Source organism: Pseudophryne corroboree, chromosome 6, assembly GCF_028390025.1.
Source record: "Pseudophryne corroboree isolate aPseCor3 chromosome 6, aPseCor3.hap2, whole genome shotgun sequence".
Classification (NCBI taxonomy): Eukaryota; Metazoa; Chordata; class Amphibia; order Anura; family Myobatrachidae; genus Pseudophryne; species Pseudophryne corroboree.
Window position 1 is genome coordinate 746,777,678 of NC_086449.1, and position 17,816 is coordinate 746,795,493.

The following is a 17,816-nucleotide window of genomic DNA, read 5'->3' on the forward strand; positions in this document are numbered from 1 at the left end:
GATTCTGTCACCATTGAAAGAATGGTGGAGGATTATATGAGTGACCGCATCCAAGTAGGCATGTATACTGGCAGGAAAAAGAGGGTGCAAAAAAAGGGGCGTGGTTTTGTTGGAATGGGCGTGGTTTCTCATAAAGGGGCGTGGTATTGCAGGAAAAGACTACCTTATACCCCAGTTTTGCAACCTGCACGCCCAGACGTTAGCCACCACAGGAAAGAAAAATAATCCTGATTCATGCCCCTTACATTATTTGTCATTTTTCCTCCTTATAGTAATGCCCAGTATACATTATGCCACATACTGCAATGGCCCTTAGACATTATTCCACACACAATAATGCACATGACACATTATGCCACACACCATAATGCCCCCGACACATTATGCCACACACCGTAATGCCTGTGACACATTATGCCACACACCGTAATGCCTGTGACACATTATGCCACACACCGTAATGCCCCCGACACATTATGACAGGAATCGCAATGCCCGTTATACATTATGCTATACACTGCAATGCCCCTGATACATTATAGCACATACAATGCCTGTGACACATTATGACACACACCGCAATGACCTTGAGACATTATACCACAATGCCCGTGATATAGTATACCATACACCGTAATGCCTGTGACACATACCGCAATGCCCTGCCCGTTATACCCTATGCCACACACCGCAATGCCCGTTATGTATTATGCCACACTGCAATGACCCTGAGACATTATACCACATACCACAATGCCCGTGATATAGTATACCACACACCGTAATGCCTGACACATTATGACACACACCGCAATGTCCGTGATACATTATGCCACACACTGCAATGACCCTGAGACATTATACCACATATCACAATGCCCGCTATATAGTATACCATACACCGTAATGCCTGTGACACATTATGACACACACCGCAATGTCCGTGATACATTATGCCACACACCGTAATGCCCATTACACATTAAGTCCTACAGTAAGGCTTCTAATTACTTTTCAATTACCTTCTCGTTGTCAGGGGTTTCATGCACTGGGTGTCATGCTCGTTGCCAGGTGTTTCATGCACTGGGTGTCATGCTCGTTGTCAGGTGTTTCATGCACTGGGTGTCATGCTCGTTGCTAGGAGGTAGTCCTTGTTGCTAGGGCTGTGCTCCCAGTGCCACATATGACCCCAGTGCCAGATATTCCCCCACGGTGCCAGGTACTCACATGCCCCCGGTGCCAAATATAGCCCCCCCCATGTGCCAGGTACACATATACCCCCCCCCCCAGTGCCACATATGCCCCCAGTGCCACATATGCCCCCCCAGTGCCACATATGCCCCCAGTGCCAGATATTCCCCCCGTGCCAGATATGCCGCCAGTGCCATATATTCCCCCCAGTGCCACATGTGCCCCCAGTGCCAGATATTCCCCCAGTGCCAGATATCCCCCCTAGTGCCAGACATCCCCCCCAGTGCCAGACATCCCCCCCCAGTGCCATATATGCCCCAGTGCCAGACATCCCCCCCCAGTGCCAGATATCCCCCCCAGTGCCAGACATCCCCCCCCAGTGCCATATATGCCCCAGTGCCAGACATCCCCCCCAGTGCCATATATGCCCCAGTGCCAGACACCCCCCCCCCCAGTGCCAGATATCCCCCCCAGTGCCAGACAACCCCCCCCCCCCCCCCGGTGCCAGATATCCCCCCCCCCAGTGCCATATATGCCCCAGTGCCAGATTTCCCCCCTAGTGCCAGACATCTCCCCCCCAGTGCCATATATGCCCCAGTGCCAGATATCCCCCCCCAGTGCCAGACATCCCCCCCCCCAGTGCCATATATGCCCCAGTGCCAGATATCCCCCCCCCAGTGCCAGACATCCCCCCCCCCAGTGCCATATACGCCCCAGTGCCAGACATCCCCCACCCCAGTGCCAGATATCCCCCCCAGTGCCAGACATCCCCCCCCCAGTGCCATATATGCCCCAGTGCCAGATATCCCCCCTAGTGCCAGCCATCTCCCCCCCAGTGCCATATATGCCCCAGTGCCAGACATCCCCCCCCCAGTGCCAGATATTCCTCCCAGTGTCGCCGCCGCCGCCGCTTATTGGAGGGACACGGACGGCACAGCGTGTGCCTCTCCTGTGTCCCTCCTGCTGCATCATCTCCGGCGGCCGCGGGTCTAATAGGGGGAAGTGCCGTCCGTGAGCCAATTAGAGCTCACGGACGGCACTTCCCCCTATTAGACCCGCGGCCGCCGGAGATGATGCAGGAGGGACACAGGAGAGGCACACGCTGTGCCGTCCGTGTCCCTCCAACAAGCGGCGGCGGGAAGGAGAAAGCAGTCTGACATGCGGGCGCTCGTCCGCATGTCAGTCTGCTGTAATCAGTGGCGCCCCCGCAGCCCCTCACCCCCAAGCCACCGCGAGGACTGCGGGGGCAGTAGTTACGCCACTGGGTGAGGAATCGGACGATGAGGAGGAGGTGGACATCTTGCCTCTGTAGAGCCAGTTTGGGCAAGGAGAGATTGATTGCTTCTTTTTTGGTGGGAGCCCAAACCAACCAGTCATTTCAGTCACAGTCTTGTGGCAGACCCTGTCACTGAAATGATGGGTTTGTTAAAGTGTGCATGTCCTGTTTATACAACATAAGGGTGGGTGGGAGGGCCCAAGGACAATTCCATCTTGCACCTCTTTTTTCTTTCATTTTTCTTTGCATCATGTGCTGTTTGGGGACTATTTTTTAAAGTGCCATCCTGTCTGACACTGCAGTGCCACTCCTAGATGGGCCAGGTGTTTGTGTCGGCCACTTGGGTCGCTTAGCTTAGCCATCCAGCGACCTTGGTGCACCTCTTTTTTTCTTTGCATCATGTGCTGTTTGGGGACTATTTTTTAAATCTTCCATCCTGTCTGACACTGCAGTGCCACTCCTAGATGGGCCAGGTGTTTGTGTCGGCCACTTGGGTCGCTTAGCTTAGTCATCCAGCGACTTCGGTGCAAATTTTAGGACTAAAAATAATATTGTGAGGTGTTCAGAATAGACTGGAAATGAGTGGAAATTATGGTTATTGAGGTTAATAATACTATGGGATAAAAAATGACCCCCAAATTCTATGATTTAAGCTGTTTTTGAGGAGTTTTTGTAAAAAAAACACCCGAATCCAAAACACACCCGAATCCGACAAACAATTTTCAGGGAGGTTTTGCCAAAACGCGTGTGAATCCAAAACACGGCCGCCGAACCGAATCTAAAACTAAAACACAAAACCCGAAAAATTTCCGGTGCACATCACTAGATAATATAAGGTGTTAAAATACAGGTGTTTTTTGAAAATAGTTTCCTCATTACACAAACATCAATGGTGCAGCATTTGGGTACAGTGGCGGTAAAAACACATTGCCATTAGGGGGTTAAAATGACTTTGGGGACACAGAAACACAAAATTTAGCATTGGGGTACAGTGGCGGTGAAAACACATGGCCATTAGGCGGTTAAAATGACTTTGAGGACAAAGAAACACAAGGTGCAGCATTGGGGTACAGTAGCGGTGAAAACATATGGCCATTAGGGGGTTAAAATTACTTTGGGGACACAGAAACACAAGCTGCAGCATTGGGGTACAGTGCCTTTTAAAACACATGGCCATTAGGGGGTTTTAAAATGACTTTGGGCCCACAGGAATGAATAAAATGTGAACAATAATTCAGAATACATTGGTGAACAGTGTGATATACATTGGTGGACAGTGTGATTACATTGGTGGACAGTGTGATTACATTGGTGCACAGTGTGATTACATTGGTGGTCAGTGTGATATACATTGGTGGACAGTGTGATATACATTGGTGGTCAGTGTGATTACATTGGTGGACAGTGTGATATACATTGGTGGTCAGTGTGATTACATTGGTGGACTGTGTGATTACATTAGTGGACAGTGTGATTACATTGGTGTGACAGGACGGTCCCGTACGAAAGCACTCGCCGCTTTCGCGTCCCGTTGGCTGCGCACAGAATGGAAGGTCAAGTCACACGAGGCCTGACCACATAGGGGATTCCCGCTTACCGTCAGTAACCGCCTGTTACTGACTCCACCCACTGCGTTGTGGGCGGGTTTTGCTGCCACCACCAAACTCCTAACCTGCCGTGGCGTTTGGAACCACGGTTCTGCTCTGTATGTGCCGACGCACTGCCTTACCACACCTGTGTGGTGTTGACGAATCCCCACTAGCCACTTGCTAGGCCGCTACCGGTAGCTGGCGGAAGGCGGAACTTGGAGACGTTAGGTGCTTCCCTGGACAGCCGGAGGACGGGGCTAGGTTTGGCCTAACCCTGTAGGTCACAAGATGAAGCAGTCTTCTTGAGGCAATGATGTTTATTTGATCAATGATAATAACCTTTAAAAAGGCTCCTCCCTATTGCTAGGGGCAACAGCATACAATCAGATGTTTCAGCAGAATAAAGATGGTACAACTACAAATCTGGAGGCACGCAGATCTCCTTTTTATGTCAATTTTCCACACAGTATCACAGGGGGGTAAGCCCTCCCTGTCTTCTCCAACCAATCAGGTTATTTTACAAAATACCAATAAATCACATTTTACAAGGATATAAGTGCAATAAAACAATATCCTCCTTCCTGTGACACAGACGTTTGGTATCAGATTAACATTCACTATTGATAAATTTATCACATAGCTTCAAAATACAAATGTTTCTGTCTCATTCACATCTCCAGGCAAGCCCAGATCCCCCGTGATTAGCACCTCTCCCTAAGGGACTTACACATCAAAAGGTATTGTCATTCACACCTCTCTGCTAGGACAGGGCCATTAGCATGCCACTTCCTACTGACAGGAGATGATTATTCAGACATTTATAGTAAGTGCATTTTCCCCCTTAAGATACAGCTGACCATATCTTGAATATAAAATAGATACAGTTAAACATGCATTCCTGCAATTGTGCACAGAGCACTACATATGACATGTTAAAACACATCATTAAACAACTTTTAAACAGTCCGCGCCCAGCGCCGTAAGTACGTTTAACAGTGACGCCAAGCGCCCATTGTCCATATAATGGCGCCGGGCACTAGGGGTTAGCCCCTTCAGTGCTGTGGTGGCCATTTTCCACGTGGGCTGGAGCCTCGCTCCGGCCACAATTGGTGGACAGTGTGATATACATTGGTGGTCAGTGTGATTACATTGGTGGACAGTGTGATATACATTGGTGGTCAGTGTGATTACATTGGTGGACAGTGTGATATACATTGGTGGACTGTGTGATTACATTAGTGGACAGTGTGATTACATTGGTGGACTGTGTGATTACATTGGTGGACAGTGTGATATACATTGGTGGACTGTGTGATTACATTAGTGGACAGTGTGATATACATTGGTGGTCAGTGTGATTACATTGGTGGACAGTGTGATATACATTGGTGGACTGTGTGATTACATTAGTGGACAGTGTGATTACATTGGTGGACTGTGTGATTACATTGGTGGACAGTGTGATATACATTGGTGGACAGTGTGATATACATTGGTGGTCAGTGTGATTACATTGGTGGACAGTGTGATATACATTGGTGGACTGTGTGATTACATTAGTGGACAGTGTGATTACATTGGTGGACTGTGTGATTACATTAGTGGACAGTGTGATTACATTGGTGGACTGTGTGATTACATTGGTGGACGTTGTGATTACATTGGTGGACTGTGTGATTACATTGGTGGACGTTGTGATATACATTGGTGGACAGTGTGCTAGGTGGATAGTGATATTGGTGGTCAGTGTGGATTAAATACATACTTGTGGCAATGAAATCCAATCAAACCGATGTGCTCTCCTTCTCCTGCTGCGTCGCTGCTGCTGCTGATGATGCTGCTGCTGCTGCCGCTGACGGGAGTGTCCTGAGACTGCCAAGTCAAACTTCCTACGATATACCGCAGGCACAAAAAAACACACCTTTTTTCCATACGATTCCATGCGATTAGGATATATCACGAGTGCAGCACTTGCGACCTAGGGGCTCCGATCCGACACTCACGGGAACGCGCATCAGATTGGATCGGATGGAAAACACATCCGATTTGACACTTTTTATCCGATATATCGGACCGAAAGGTCGAAATCGTTAGTAATTGGACATTATCGTTCTAGTGTATGGGGCTCTTTACAGCGATCTCTATACAATTAGATAGCAAGCCTGAGTGCTGCCTGGTATCTCCTGCAATTTAGCATCACGCATAACAAGAATAAATCTTAAGTGTAGACCCTCAGTAAGGAATGCAAATTTCCCTTGCATGAAATACCATTTCCGCATAAGTTTCAGAATCTTATGATTTTCCAGCCATTCTCGGAGTAACTGGAGGTGACTCCCGGGTATCCACTTCAAATTGAATGAAATCTGGAGAACATGTTTGTGCAATAATGTTTGTGTTTTTCTAAGGCTAGTTACAGTAACCATGGTCTATTCTACAGAAAGAAAATAAAGTTCATTCACGATTTGCAATAAGCAACTGAATTACTGTATAGTACAGGCTGAGTCTCCCAGGGCTGCTTCACGGTACCAGTCCGTCCCTATAGGAAACTATTTTTGCGCAGTCCTATGAATTGTCAAAATATCCCAATAAACTCTAAGAATACAATTGCTCAGTACTGGGAAACATGACAAGCTATGAAACTATATGTACCATTATGACAAAATGAGTCCAGTAGAACTGAAGGGTTATTATTTTCAACTATAGTCAATCAACTGTTCTTTGACGATTGTAACCAACAAATATATTTTTGCTAACAATACAGTATTTCATACTTCTACTTTTATTTATTTATTTATTTATTAACAGTTTTATATATAGCGCAGCATATTCTGTTTGCGCTTTACAATTAGAACAACAGTAATAGAACAAAACTGGGCAAAAACAGACAGACATAGAGGTAGGAAGGCCCTGCTCGCAAGCTTACAATCTATAGGGAAACAGGCATTGGCACACAAGGATAGATGCTACCTATTGCATAAAGGTCCACCAGATTGCTAGGTTCTTAAATGGTTGTATGATATGATCAACCAGCAATTTTAGCCAATATATCTTTATATAGTTATCATTTGTGTGTATTATAAATACCTGTTGTAAACTTGCAATGGGCAATTCTCCGTGATGCACGGGACAGTTACACAAATTCAAACGACATACTTCTCCAAAATACCAAGATTTTAGTGGGTCTTCAGTTATATGGTAAGGCATTGCTACCAAACAATTACGTTTTCATGCAACAACAATTTCTTAAGAGACCAGTTTAAAAGTAAAAAAAATGAAAAGTGTGTGATACATGGAACTTTATGTTCACTTTCTGGAGAATCGCCCCAATGCATTTGTATAGAACCACTGTTCCCTGCTACAGTCACCCATGATGCTTAGGGCTTATAGTTAGATACAGGGCAATCCTGAAACAAGTGAAGCAACAATAACTTGTTTATTGACTGCTGTCTGGTAACTTTTTTATGCAATAAATGTTCCCATTGTTAATTATAACACAAGGATGTACAGTATACTTACAGGATTATTTCAGTGATTGCCCAACAAGTTATTATGGTTTAGCAGGTCTAGACTCTGTGTGGGTAGATGTGATACGGGATGATCACATCCATGAACACTTATCACGCAAGTGTTGTCCCCCATTGCATAGATCCAGATGGTTCAATGTATCTTTTATTTCCTAATCACCTGATGACTCACATTCATGCTACAACGGATCAACCGCTGATCAGATTTCTTTAGTTCTGGGCATTATATGCAAGCCAATACAATCAGATCACACTGAAATCTGGTTATTCAGCCATATGTTTCATGGTTCGGCCAATTCTTGCTTTAAAAAGACTACTGGCAGATCAAATCTGCAGGACGGTGGCTAAAAGCTCTCCCAGGGCCTGATTCAGCTGCATCTGCACATTATACTAATGCAAGTATGTGCCGCCTATCGCTATTACCCATCTATCTTCCTGCTGATGGCCGACTCGCCACTGTTTTCCCATCCACAGCCGCCATTATTAGTATTGGAATTTGTGCCCACCCCCCCTCTGGGTGCAAACATTCCATTGGACACAGGTGCCCCATCTTTGCCCTTGCGATGTGAATGAGCACGGAAGTTGGTGTATAATGTCACAAGACTGATTGGCTCCGTGTATCCACATGGTCGCTGCCTGTATACACTTGTCTAAAGGAGACAGAGCTCCGTTGATGGACAGATCATTTTTTTCCATACGTTCAGTCCCCGACCCTGCGTGCATACATTGAGCGGCACATGCGCAGTTTGCAGATATCTGCAAGGTCTGTGGTCATTTCCCCTTGGTCTATCTCAGAATCAGGCCCTCCACACTGTGTTCAAAAACGTCAACAATAATTGGATGCATACATCCAGGACAGGAGACGTATAAAGGTTAGAAACTCACCATATCTGACACTTGTTAGGACCAGCAGGGTCAGTGCTGCTGTGACCATTGTGTCCTGCAGTTGGGCCAGCCGTCGTTATCCAGAGCAGTGTGATAGGAGATACTGTAAGTACAGTAAGTAAAACGTGCAGCTTGGCAGAGAGACCAGAGTGATGTGCAGATCTCTATTACTGACACATGTCTTTTGTCCAGGAACTTCTGTTTTCCAAATTGCTCACCACAGATGTGGAAATTGACAGCTAAACTTAACACAAAAGAGAGACAGCCTCTACATACTGGGTGTCAGGGGAACAGAGCAAAGTGCACAGTAATGGAGACAATGCTTATAGTGTACGTCCCATCTCTCTGTGCTCTACTATACACCAAAGAGGGGTTGGCAGAATGATAAAGCAGTGATTCCCAACTACACCAACCTGGTCTGTGGATAATTCAGGTGGCTTGAAAATAATTTCACACAGCAAGAGATGCAAACATTTATAGGACCCATTTATGGTTTCATAGCCAGCATATTGCAGGGTGGTGATTGCCAATCCCAGGTTATTCTTCCACCCTCAATATGCATATGAGTATATTAGATTGGGCCCATCACCATACCTCCCAACTGTCCCGAGTTTTGCGGTCCATTTTTATTTGCACCGTCCCGCTGTCCCAGCAGCAGCTTTCAGTGTCCCGCAGTGGGGGAGGGGGGGCACTTGGGTGGCTCCCCGTCACTCACTGCCCTGCACAACAGAGTAGCAGTGAATAGACGCTGTGCACATGCACATAGCGTCTCTTCTCGGGATTCAAAGGGACTGGGGGCATGCCAGCAGCTCACAGAGCGCTGGGCATGTCCCCTCAGGGACGAATTTGTGAGGCGTGGCTCCCGACTTCGTTTTTAACAATGTTGGGAGGTATGCCATCGCTGTGTTTTTCTGTTCTATTTGTTACTTGAGTGGATTGCAGTAGAGCCATCTGTAAGGGAACCATTGATGGTTTTACCCACCGATGATCACCCCTACATTAGTGTTAAATGAACTGTGGGCCAATCAGAGCCCAGGGGTGGGGCTTAGCGGGTGTCGGGGACGGAGCTAAGCACTGTATGCCAACACTTGGCGAGAGAAAAAAATCTGGAGCTCTGTAGTATCAATGGTGGGAAACCATCTGGTTTTTCCCATGGATAGTAAAAGTATTCACCATTGGTCACAGACCATTGATAATTTTAAATCATCAATGGTCGATGGACATCCCTAGTTATTCGTTTTCCTGCAGACTGCAGTAAAGAAGCATGCAACAACCACTGTGTCCTGATTACTAACAGATTTATTACAACATAAGTCACAGACTGAACAATGTTTGTTTGTGCTGAGTCGGTATGTAGTAATATTGCAATACGCTGTAATTTGTGCATACTATTTGGTGAGATCATCTGCAGTGTGTGAGGGACAAGGGAGCCAATCTGAGAAGGATGAAGGAATGTACTTTGAATGTAAATTTAGTAATTTATTTGCCATATATCTTGTTAGCTGCCCACCTTGTTTTATCCATTTAAGAATGACCAGAGCTGTCTCTGGCTAAATCCAGTAATAAGAAACTATAAAAAAAAGACAAAAAAATCCCTAATGGTTGCGTTTTGCATAAAGTAGAGAAATAAAGAATAAACTGAAAGGCAAAACTAGCTAGGAGCAAAGTAACAGACAAAGCCCTATCCGCATAGGGAATTTTTATATCTGCTATTATATGCTGTTACATTATACACGGTCGAGTCACATTATTATGACCAGAGCCGGCCCTAGGCATAGGCAAACTAGGCAATTGCCTAGGGCATTTGATATGCCTAGGGACACAATCAACTTCTGCTGATTAAAATGATATGCAGCATGTCTATATTCTGTGTGTAGCATTTCGTATGCAGATACAGCCACAGTCGCACACAGTATATAGGCATGCCGCATATCATTTTAATCAGCAGAAGTTGATTGTGCATCCTAGTCACATAGCAATACAAATAAGATGTATTTTCATCAAAAATAGGCACCCGACATTAGCAGAGCCAGGGGCGGATCCAGAAGAAAATGATAGGGGGGGCACCATGGAAGGGACAAGTACATTTGCGTGCGGCTTCGGTGCATGTGAGGTGGCGCTTCTTATACAATGCCCACAGTTGTAGCGCTCATTATACAATGTCCACTGTACTGGTAGTGCCCCTTATATAGACCCCATAGTAGTGGTGCCCCTTATGCAATGCCCGTATTGCCCCCAGTAGTAATGTTGCCTGTAGTAATGCCCCCAGTCATTATGCTCCCAGTGGTAATGCCCCTGCAGTTATGACCCCAGTAGTTTACCCCCCCCCTTTAGTTTAGCCTTCCAGTGGTAATGCCCCCACTAGTTTAGCCACCAGTAGTAATGCCCCCCTGTAGTTTGCCTCATTGTAGTTTAGCCCCTGTAGTTATGCCCCCCTTATAGTTTAGCCTCCAGTAGTAATGTCCCCAATAGTTTGGCCCTGTAGTTATCCCCCAGTAGTTTGGCCCTTGTAGTTATGCCCCCCTGTAGTTTAGCCCCCAAGTAGTAATTCCCCTGTAGTTAAGCCGCCAGTAGTAATGCCCTCCTGTAGTATGCCCCCAGTAGTTAGCACCTTTGTAGTTGGCCCCCAGTAATAATGTCCCCCAGTAGTTTGCCCCCAGTAGATGCCACCCAGTAATAATGTCCCCCAGCAGTTTGCCCCAGTAGGTGCCCCCCAGTAATAATGTCCCCCAGTAGTTTGCCCCCAGTAGATGCCCCCCAGTAATAATGTCCCCCAGCAGTTTGCCCCCAGTAGATGCCCCCCAGTAATGATGTCCTCCAGTAGTTTGCCCCCAGTAGTAATGCCCCCTAGGACCTCATACATCTTGCCTCCATGTGCCATGCAGCAGGAGATGCCTGGCGTGAGTCAACTGACAGCTCTGCTCAGTGGCGGATCCAGGGGGGGGCACTCGGGCCCGTGCCCCCCCTGTCATTTCTGGCCTCCGTCCCCGTTCTCCCCCTGCGCTCCCCCGGCGCCGCACAGGGAGATGACGGGCGCCCGCTGAGATTGTGTTACCAGCGGGCGCCCGTCTCTGTGCACAGCGGCAGCCGGAGGCAGGAGCTTAGTACTGAGCTCCGGCTTCCGACGCTGTCACTGTGCGGCGTGCGCTATGGGAGAGACGTCAGTCATGACGTCTCTCTCATAGTGCTGACTGAGGAGCGGACGCCCAGGGAGGAGGAGGACTGCAGCGGCACGGGAACGGGGCTCGGTAAGTATGTTTTTTTTCTTCCTTAATGCAGCGGGGGCAAACTACGGGGGGACATTACTACTGGGGGGGGCATCAACAAGGGGCATTACTACTGGGGGGGGGGCATTACTACTGGGGGCATTATATCTGGGGGCATTATATCTGGGGGCATCAGTACTGGGGGGGTCATCTATTGGGGGCAGCTACTGGGGGACATGTTTACTGGGGGCCATCTACTGGGGGCATTATTACTGGGGGCACCTACTGGGGGCATTAATACTGGGGGGTCATCTATTGGGGGCACCTAATGAGGGACATTTTTACTGGGGGCATTACTACTGGGGGCATTACTGCTGGGGGCATTATATCTGGGGGCATCTACTGGGGGCATCACTACTGGGGGGTCATCTATTGGGGGCACCTAATGAGGGACATTTTTACTGTGGGCCATCTACTGGGGGCATTATTACTGGGAGGCACCTACTGGGGGCATTATTATTGGGGGCACCTAATGAGGGACATTTCTACTGGGGGCATTATTACTGGGGGGCATCTACTGGGGGCATTACTACTGGGGGGTCATCTATTGGGGGCAGCTACTGGGGGACATTTTTACTGGGGGCCATCTACTGGGGGCATTATTACTGGGGGGCATCTACTGGGGGCATTACTACTGGGGGGTCATCTATTGGGGGCAGCTACTGGGGGCATTATTACTGGGGGGCAGCTACTGGGGGCATTACTATTGGGGGGTCGTCTATTGGGGGCAACGTCCTAGGGGGCATTACTACTGGGGGCAAACTACTGGAGGACATCATTACTGGGGGGCATCTACTGGGGGCAAACTGCTGGGGGACATTATTACTGGGGGGCATCTACTGGGGGCAAACTGCTGGGGGACATTATTACTGGGGGGCATCTACTGGGGGCAAACTACTGGGGGACATTATTACTGGGGGGCTGCTCCACTGTGGCGTGTTGGTCGGCCCTCATGCACCTTCCTAACCGACGTTCACCTCTCACATTAATGGCATGTGGTGCGCCGCAGTTTCCACGTTGGTTATTTGCAATGGTGCCATTTTTCTCTAATTGTAAAGCGCAACGGAATATGCTGCGCTATATAAGAATCTGTTAATAAATAATAATAATAAATAATTTGTCCAGTCACAATACACCTTCACCGCAGCAGCACGCGACTATTCCACAAACTGCGTTGTTTCAGAAATACTGCCACCCTTTGCCCAATAGCCGATAATCATCCCTTTTTGCAACTCTGATAACTCTCCCCTTTTACCCATGACAGCAATGAGTGATATGTATGCAGAGGCCTATCGCACATCTTATATACCCACCAAGCCAGCGCACTAAACGTGACGTACTTCATGGGCTACGCGCTGCCGACGTCAAATGTAGGAAGTGGTCATAATAATGTGACTTGACCGTATATAACATCACATATTTAAGAATTTCACAGTAACGCCTCTGTAAAAAAATTATATATATCTCCTAATCCGTTTTCTCTTCACAAATGGGGCTGGGGGCGGACCAGGGAAACATCAGGTTTTTAGTGGCCCTATGGGTGCAGAGGGTAGGGGTGGTCCCTGAGTTGTTGTAAGGGAGCTGACAGTTAGGTCAGCCTCTTTTCTAGAAGATTTTTGCCAGGTAGGAGCATTGTCTGTGGGGTTAATTAACTGCACTCAGTTCTTCAGCTCATTACAGTTAATTGCACTACACATTACTCCTTACTCCTTCAGTCCTGTGGTGGCCAGCATGCCTAACCGCCCGCAGTGTTTCCCCCCGGATCCCAGTCCGTTTTCGGGCTCCAGAGACTAGTGCTGGGGGCAGTAAGGCTCTGTCTGTGGTTCCCTTGCCTGTGGGCCGCGGCGGTAGCCGAAGAGGACACGCTGCACAGCGGATTCCTGCCACTGCTGCTTCCTCACCGCCGCGTGTGGCTCCCCTTCCCGGACGCCCAGTACGTTGGGGAGGGGGCGGGCAGCAGGGGTCTGTTGTGGCGGGTCCAAGGCCCACTCGTTCTGGGTCCCCTCCGGCGGCGGCTGGTGCTTCCTCGCCGCCGCTTGTAGCTCCCCTTCCCGGACACCCAGTACATGAGGGAGGGGGTGGACGGCGGGTGTCTGGAGCGGCAGGTACAGAACACGCTCGATCTCGGGTCCCCCCGGCGGCCGCTACCAGGAGGCTCCCGCAGTCTGGTGGGGGTGGCCGGCAGGGGGCTGACGCGGCGAGTCTATGGCCTGCTAGCGCTCAGCCCTCATCGGCGGCGGTTGCAGCGGGAGCGCAGAGCCTGACTGCCGCTCACATGAGGCCTCCTCTCTCTTCCCAGCCGGTGCAGTGTGCGGTCCCCGGCCGGCTGGAAGGTACTGCTCCGGGCAGCCGTGTGGCACGTGCTGCTGCCATTGTTGCAGGTGGCAGCGCGCCAGCCTCGGCAGGGGGGACAGGTGCGGGGGGGGCACCATTTCAGTAGGGGGCAGTCACGTGGGAGGTGCAGGCGGGGTTTAGCGGGAATTGAGCCTCTGACCAGGCTGGTGATACTGAGCCAGCAGTTTCCTCCCTGTGAAGGGTAGTGCTTGGCACAGGCTTGAGGATGGGCACGCTAGCGGGCAGGCTGTTGGCTGCAGGGCCGACGGTGCTGCCGACTCTGGGGGGGTTGCGCCAGGAGCCGCGGATGTTATGTCGGGCTCTACTGTTGACCCCTCTGTGTTGGCATCGACCATGGCGGCGATGGCCTCCGCTTTGTCACCATTAGCGGTGGCCATGGCTCAGGTTGGTCCATCCACTTCGGCCGGCTCCAGTGGCTTGTCCTCTCGGACGGCTACTTCTGGGGACGCTGTGGCGCAGTTGCTGAGGGCTTGCCAGGACATCGGTGCAGCTGTGGCGATGCTTGGTTCCGGGGAACCCCCAGCTGCTCCAGTTGTGGCGGGTACTGCTGCTTTATCTAACCCTTTGTTTTCTGTGAGCGGTGCTTCGGCTCCGGTGTTTTTCTCCTCTGTTGCAGGTGGTTCAAATGATGCCAGCGGGGACGCCGATGAGGATGCGCTCCTTTTGTCAGTGGCGGGGTCAACGCAGGGTGATCCCTCCAGGTTGGATGGTGAGTCCGGGGCGGTTTCTGTTACTAGTCGAGGTTCATCTGGTACGCTGTGACTACACGAAGGTGCTGCGGGGTCTTCGTGATAGCTGTCGGAAGCAGATACGCAGGGGTGAGTATGTAGACATGTTCACCCTCACCGATGAGGCTAAGAAGGCTTTTCGCGAGGTGAAGGCGGAGGGTGGTATTGGGGTTGAAGCCTTCAGGTCTTATGATAATTGGCTAGCCGGTTTCTGCGTGTTTGCGGCTTGCTATTTGGAGGATCGGCCGGGCGAATATTTGAATATCATTAGGTATATTCATTTAGTACATGAGATGCAGCGCAAGTACAAAGGTACTGAATGGCGGGTTCCTGATGAGGAGTTCAGGCGTAAGCACGATTGCTTGGAGGTGATGGACTTCGGCTGTAAGGATGTGGAAGTCTGGTTAGATATTACGAGGTCAGCGCAGGGAAGTAAGGAGGTGCGTACAGTGCCACCTGAAGCGCAAACGGCATCCTCGGGCACATTGCACTTTTAGGCTGATAATCTGCCGGCGCGGCGCACGGGTGGAGCGGCGTGATCAACTTTTACGTCTCAGTCAAAAGGCAAGGCAAGTCTTGCTCTCTGGGACAGCGGTGTCATTTTCGACACCTCAGCTTGTATTGTAACGTGACACATCCCGCTTCCAATTGCTTCCGCTCGGGGAAGCGGGGTTCCAAGCCCGGTAGTAAAGCACCGCCCGAGCAGGTTGGCAGCATTGTCCCTAAATAGGGCCCCCACCACTGTCCGTTTGGCAGCCATGGCCAAATGGTTGGAGTGGTATCCGAACCGGGTTGATGCCGATTTCTTGTTTTCAGGTTTTCGCCTGCCAGTTGAAAGGGAGGTGGTTGTTAGTTGCCCCAAAAATTTGCAGTCGGCTCGAGTTTTTCCTGAGGTTCTTCGGGAAAAAGTTTAGCGGGAGGTTAGGCTAGGGAGGATGGCGGGCCCCTTTTCACGAGCTTCTTTGGAAAACTTGATCATCTCCCCCATGGGGGATGTTCCCAAGAAAGCTCCTGGCAGGTTTTGGCTGATTCAGCATCTGTCTTACCCGTTGGGGGCCTCTGTTAATGATGCGATACCTCCTGAGCATTGCTCGGTGGGGTATCAGTCGTCTGATGAAGCGCTTTGCTTGGTACGGGCGCATGGCCCCCGGGGCCCTCATGGCTAAGATAGATGTGGAGTCTGCTTTCCGCTTGCTCCCTTTACAACCGGATTAATTTCGGTACCTTGGGTTCCGAGTGGGCCGGGATTATTTTGTGGATAAATGCCTGCCAATGGGATGCTCTGTTTCCTGCGCATTTTTTGAGCATTTCAGCACTTCCCTGCACTGGTATGTAGAGTTTTCCTGCGGCGGTCGGGGTATAGTCCACTATCTCGACGATTTTCTTTGCGTGAGCCCCGCGGGTTCTATGCGTTGCAGCAGATTGTTGTTTTCCATGCGTGCTCTTTTCTGGCATTTTGGGGTACCGGTGGCGGAGGACAAGACCGAAGGGCCGCATACATGCCTGTCGTTTTTGGGTATAGAAATCGATACTGTGGCAGGGGCTTGTCGTTTGCCACAGGACAAGGTGGCGAAGCTTTGGGATGCGATTGCGCTGTGCTCAGGTAGGATTAAGTAGGATTAAGGTAGGATTAAGGTAGGATTAACAATCTCTGTTGGGCCTGATGAACTTTGTCACGTTATTCCCATGGGGAGGGTATTTTGACGCAAGCTCGAGCGTGCCACGGCCGGGGTTGCCAAGCCGCATTATTTTTTTCGCCTTTCTTCTGAGATACAGAGAGACCTGTCTGTTTGGGTAGCATTTTTAGCAGATTTTAATGGTGTTAGGATTTGGTTGGCCCTGTCCGTCGACAACTGCGAGCTGCAGCTTTTCACCAACGCCGCGGGATCTTCGGGTTTTGGATGATCCCTGAACAGTTCTTGGTGTGTTGCTCCTTGGCCTGCAAGTTGGCAGCAGAGGAGTCTCACGAAGGACCTCTTGGCTGCTCGAGTTGTTCACTATATTAGTGGCTTTGGAAGTGTGGGGCGAACAGCTTAGCGATCGCAGCATAATTTTCAGGTGCAACAACCTGGGCATGGTGCATGCCATTAATAACCAGCGAGCTAAGGCAGTGCTGCTTTACATGCAGCACAATGTGCTGTTTCAAGCTCGGCATGTTCCCGGTGTGGATAACGCAATCACCGACACCTTATCTAGGGGTCAATGGGATCAGTTTTGTGTGTTGGTTCTGGAGGCTGATCCGGTTGGTTTGCCCTGCCCCTCTTCTGTTTGGCAGGTTATCGTGCCAGATTAGAAGGTTTGGCTGCAAATTCGCTTGCCCCAGCCACTTTACAGATGTACCAACGGGCCCGGACGGAGTGGGAAGAGTTCTCCCGTGCTCAAGGGCCTCGAGGTGAGACCAGTTGTTCGCTTTTGCCGTCATTTGTTTGGAAACTCTTATTGGATGGTCGGTCGAGAGCAACGGTTTCTCGTTACCTTGCGGGGATTTCCTTTTTCTCCAACTTGCGAGGTATTCCAGACTACATGAAGGATTTCCTTTTAACTGGCGCCCGTTCCTTCTGATAAAATGCATCCCATTGATAGCTCCCTGCTATCTTCCATCTTGGGAGTGGTTGTAGAGGTGGCGGTGTCCGGTTTTGAGGCGCTTTTATTTCGATTGGCATTTTCCATGGCATACCATGGAGCGTTTCAGGTGTCGGAATTGGTGGCTTCGTTCAAACGGACTAATGCGACCATGTTGCGTTCTGATGTTGTCACGGGAGAGAGGTCCTTCGTATGCAGACTGCGCAGGTCCAAAACGGAACAATTGGGTCAAGGTCGTTGGGTCACGATGGTGCCCTCAAGGGACGACCAGGTATGTCCGGTGGCTTTGGCGAACATGTATGTAGAGGTACAGCCATCCTCCTGGGGGCCATGGCTTCTACATGCGGATGGTTTGCCGCTGACCAAATATCAGTTTGGCTGGATGCTCCGGTGCTGTCTGGCTGGTTTGGGGTTTTCTC

The 17,816-nt window shown here is 49.7% G+C and overlaps 1 protein-coding gene across 1 annotated transcript in view; it reads right to left on the reverse strand.

Annotated features, from left to right (window-relative positions):
* Positions 1-8,598, reverse strand: part of CSF1R (colony stimulating factor 1 receptor) — a 222,467-nt gene extending 213,869 nt beyond the window's left edge. Inside the window, exon 1 of the mRNA XM_063928516.1 lies at positions 8,466-8,598. Coding sequence (XP_063784586.1) covers positions 8,466-8,514 — 49 coding nt within the window. The 5' untranslated portion in view covers positions 8,515-8,598. The remainder of the gene's footprint in view (positions 1-8,465) is intronic.
* Between the last annotated feature and the right edge of the window lie 9,218 nt (positions 8,599-17,816).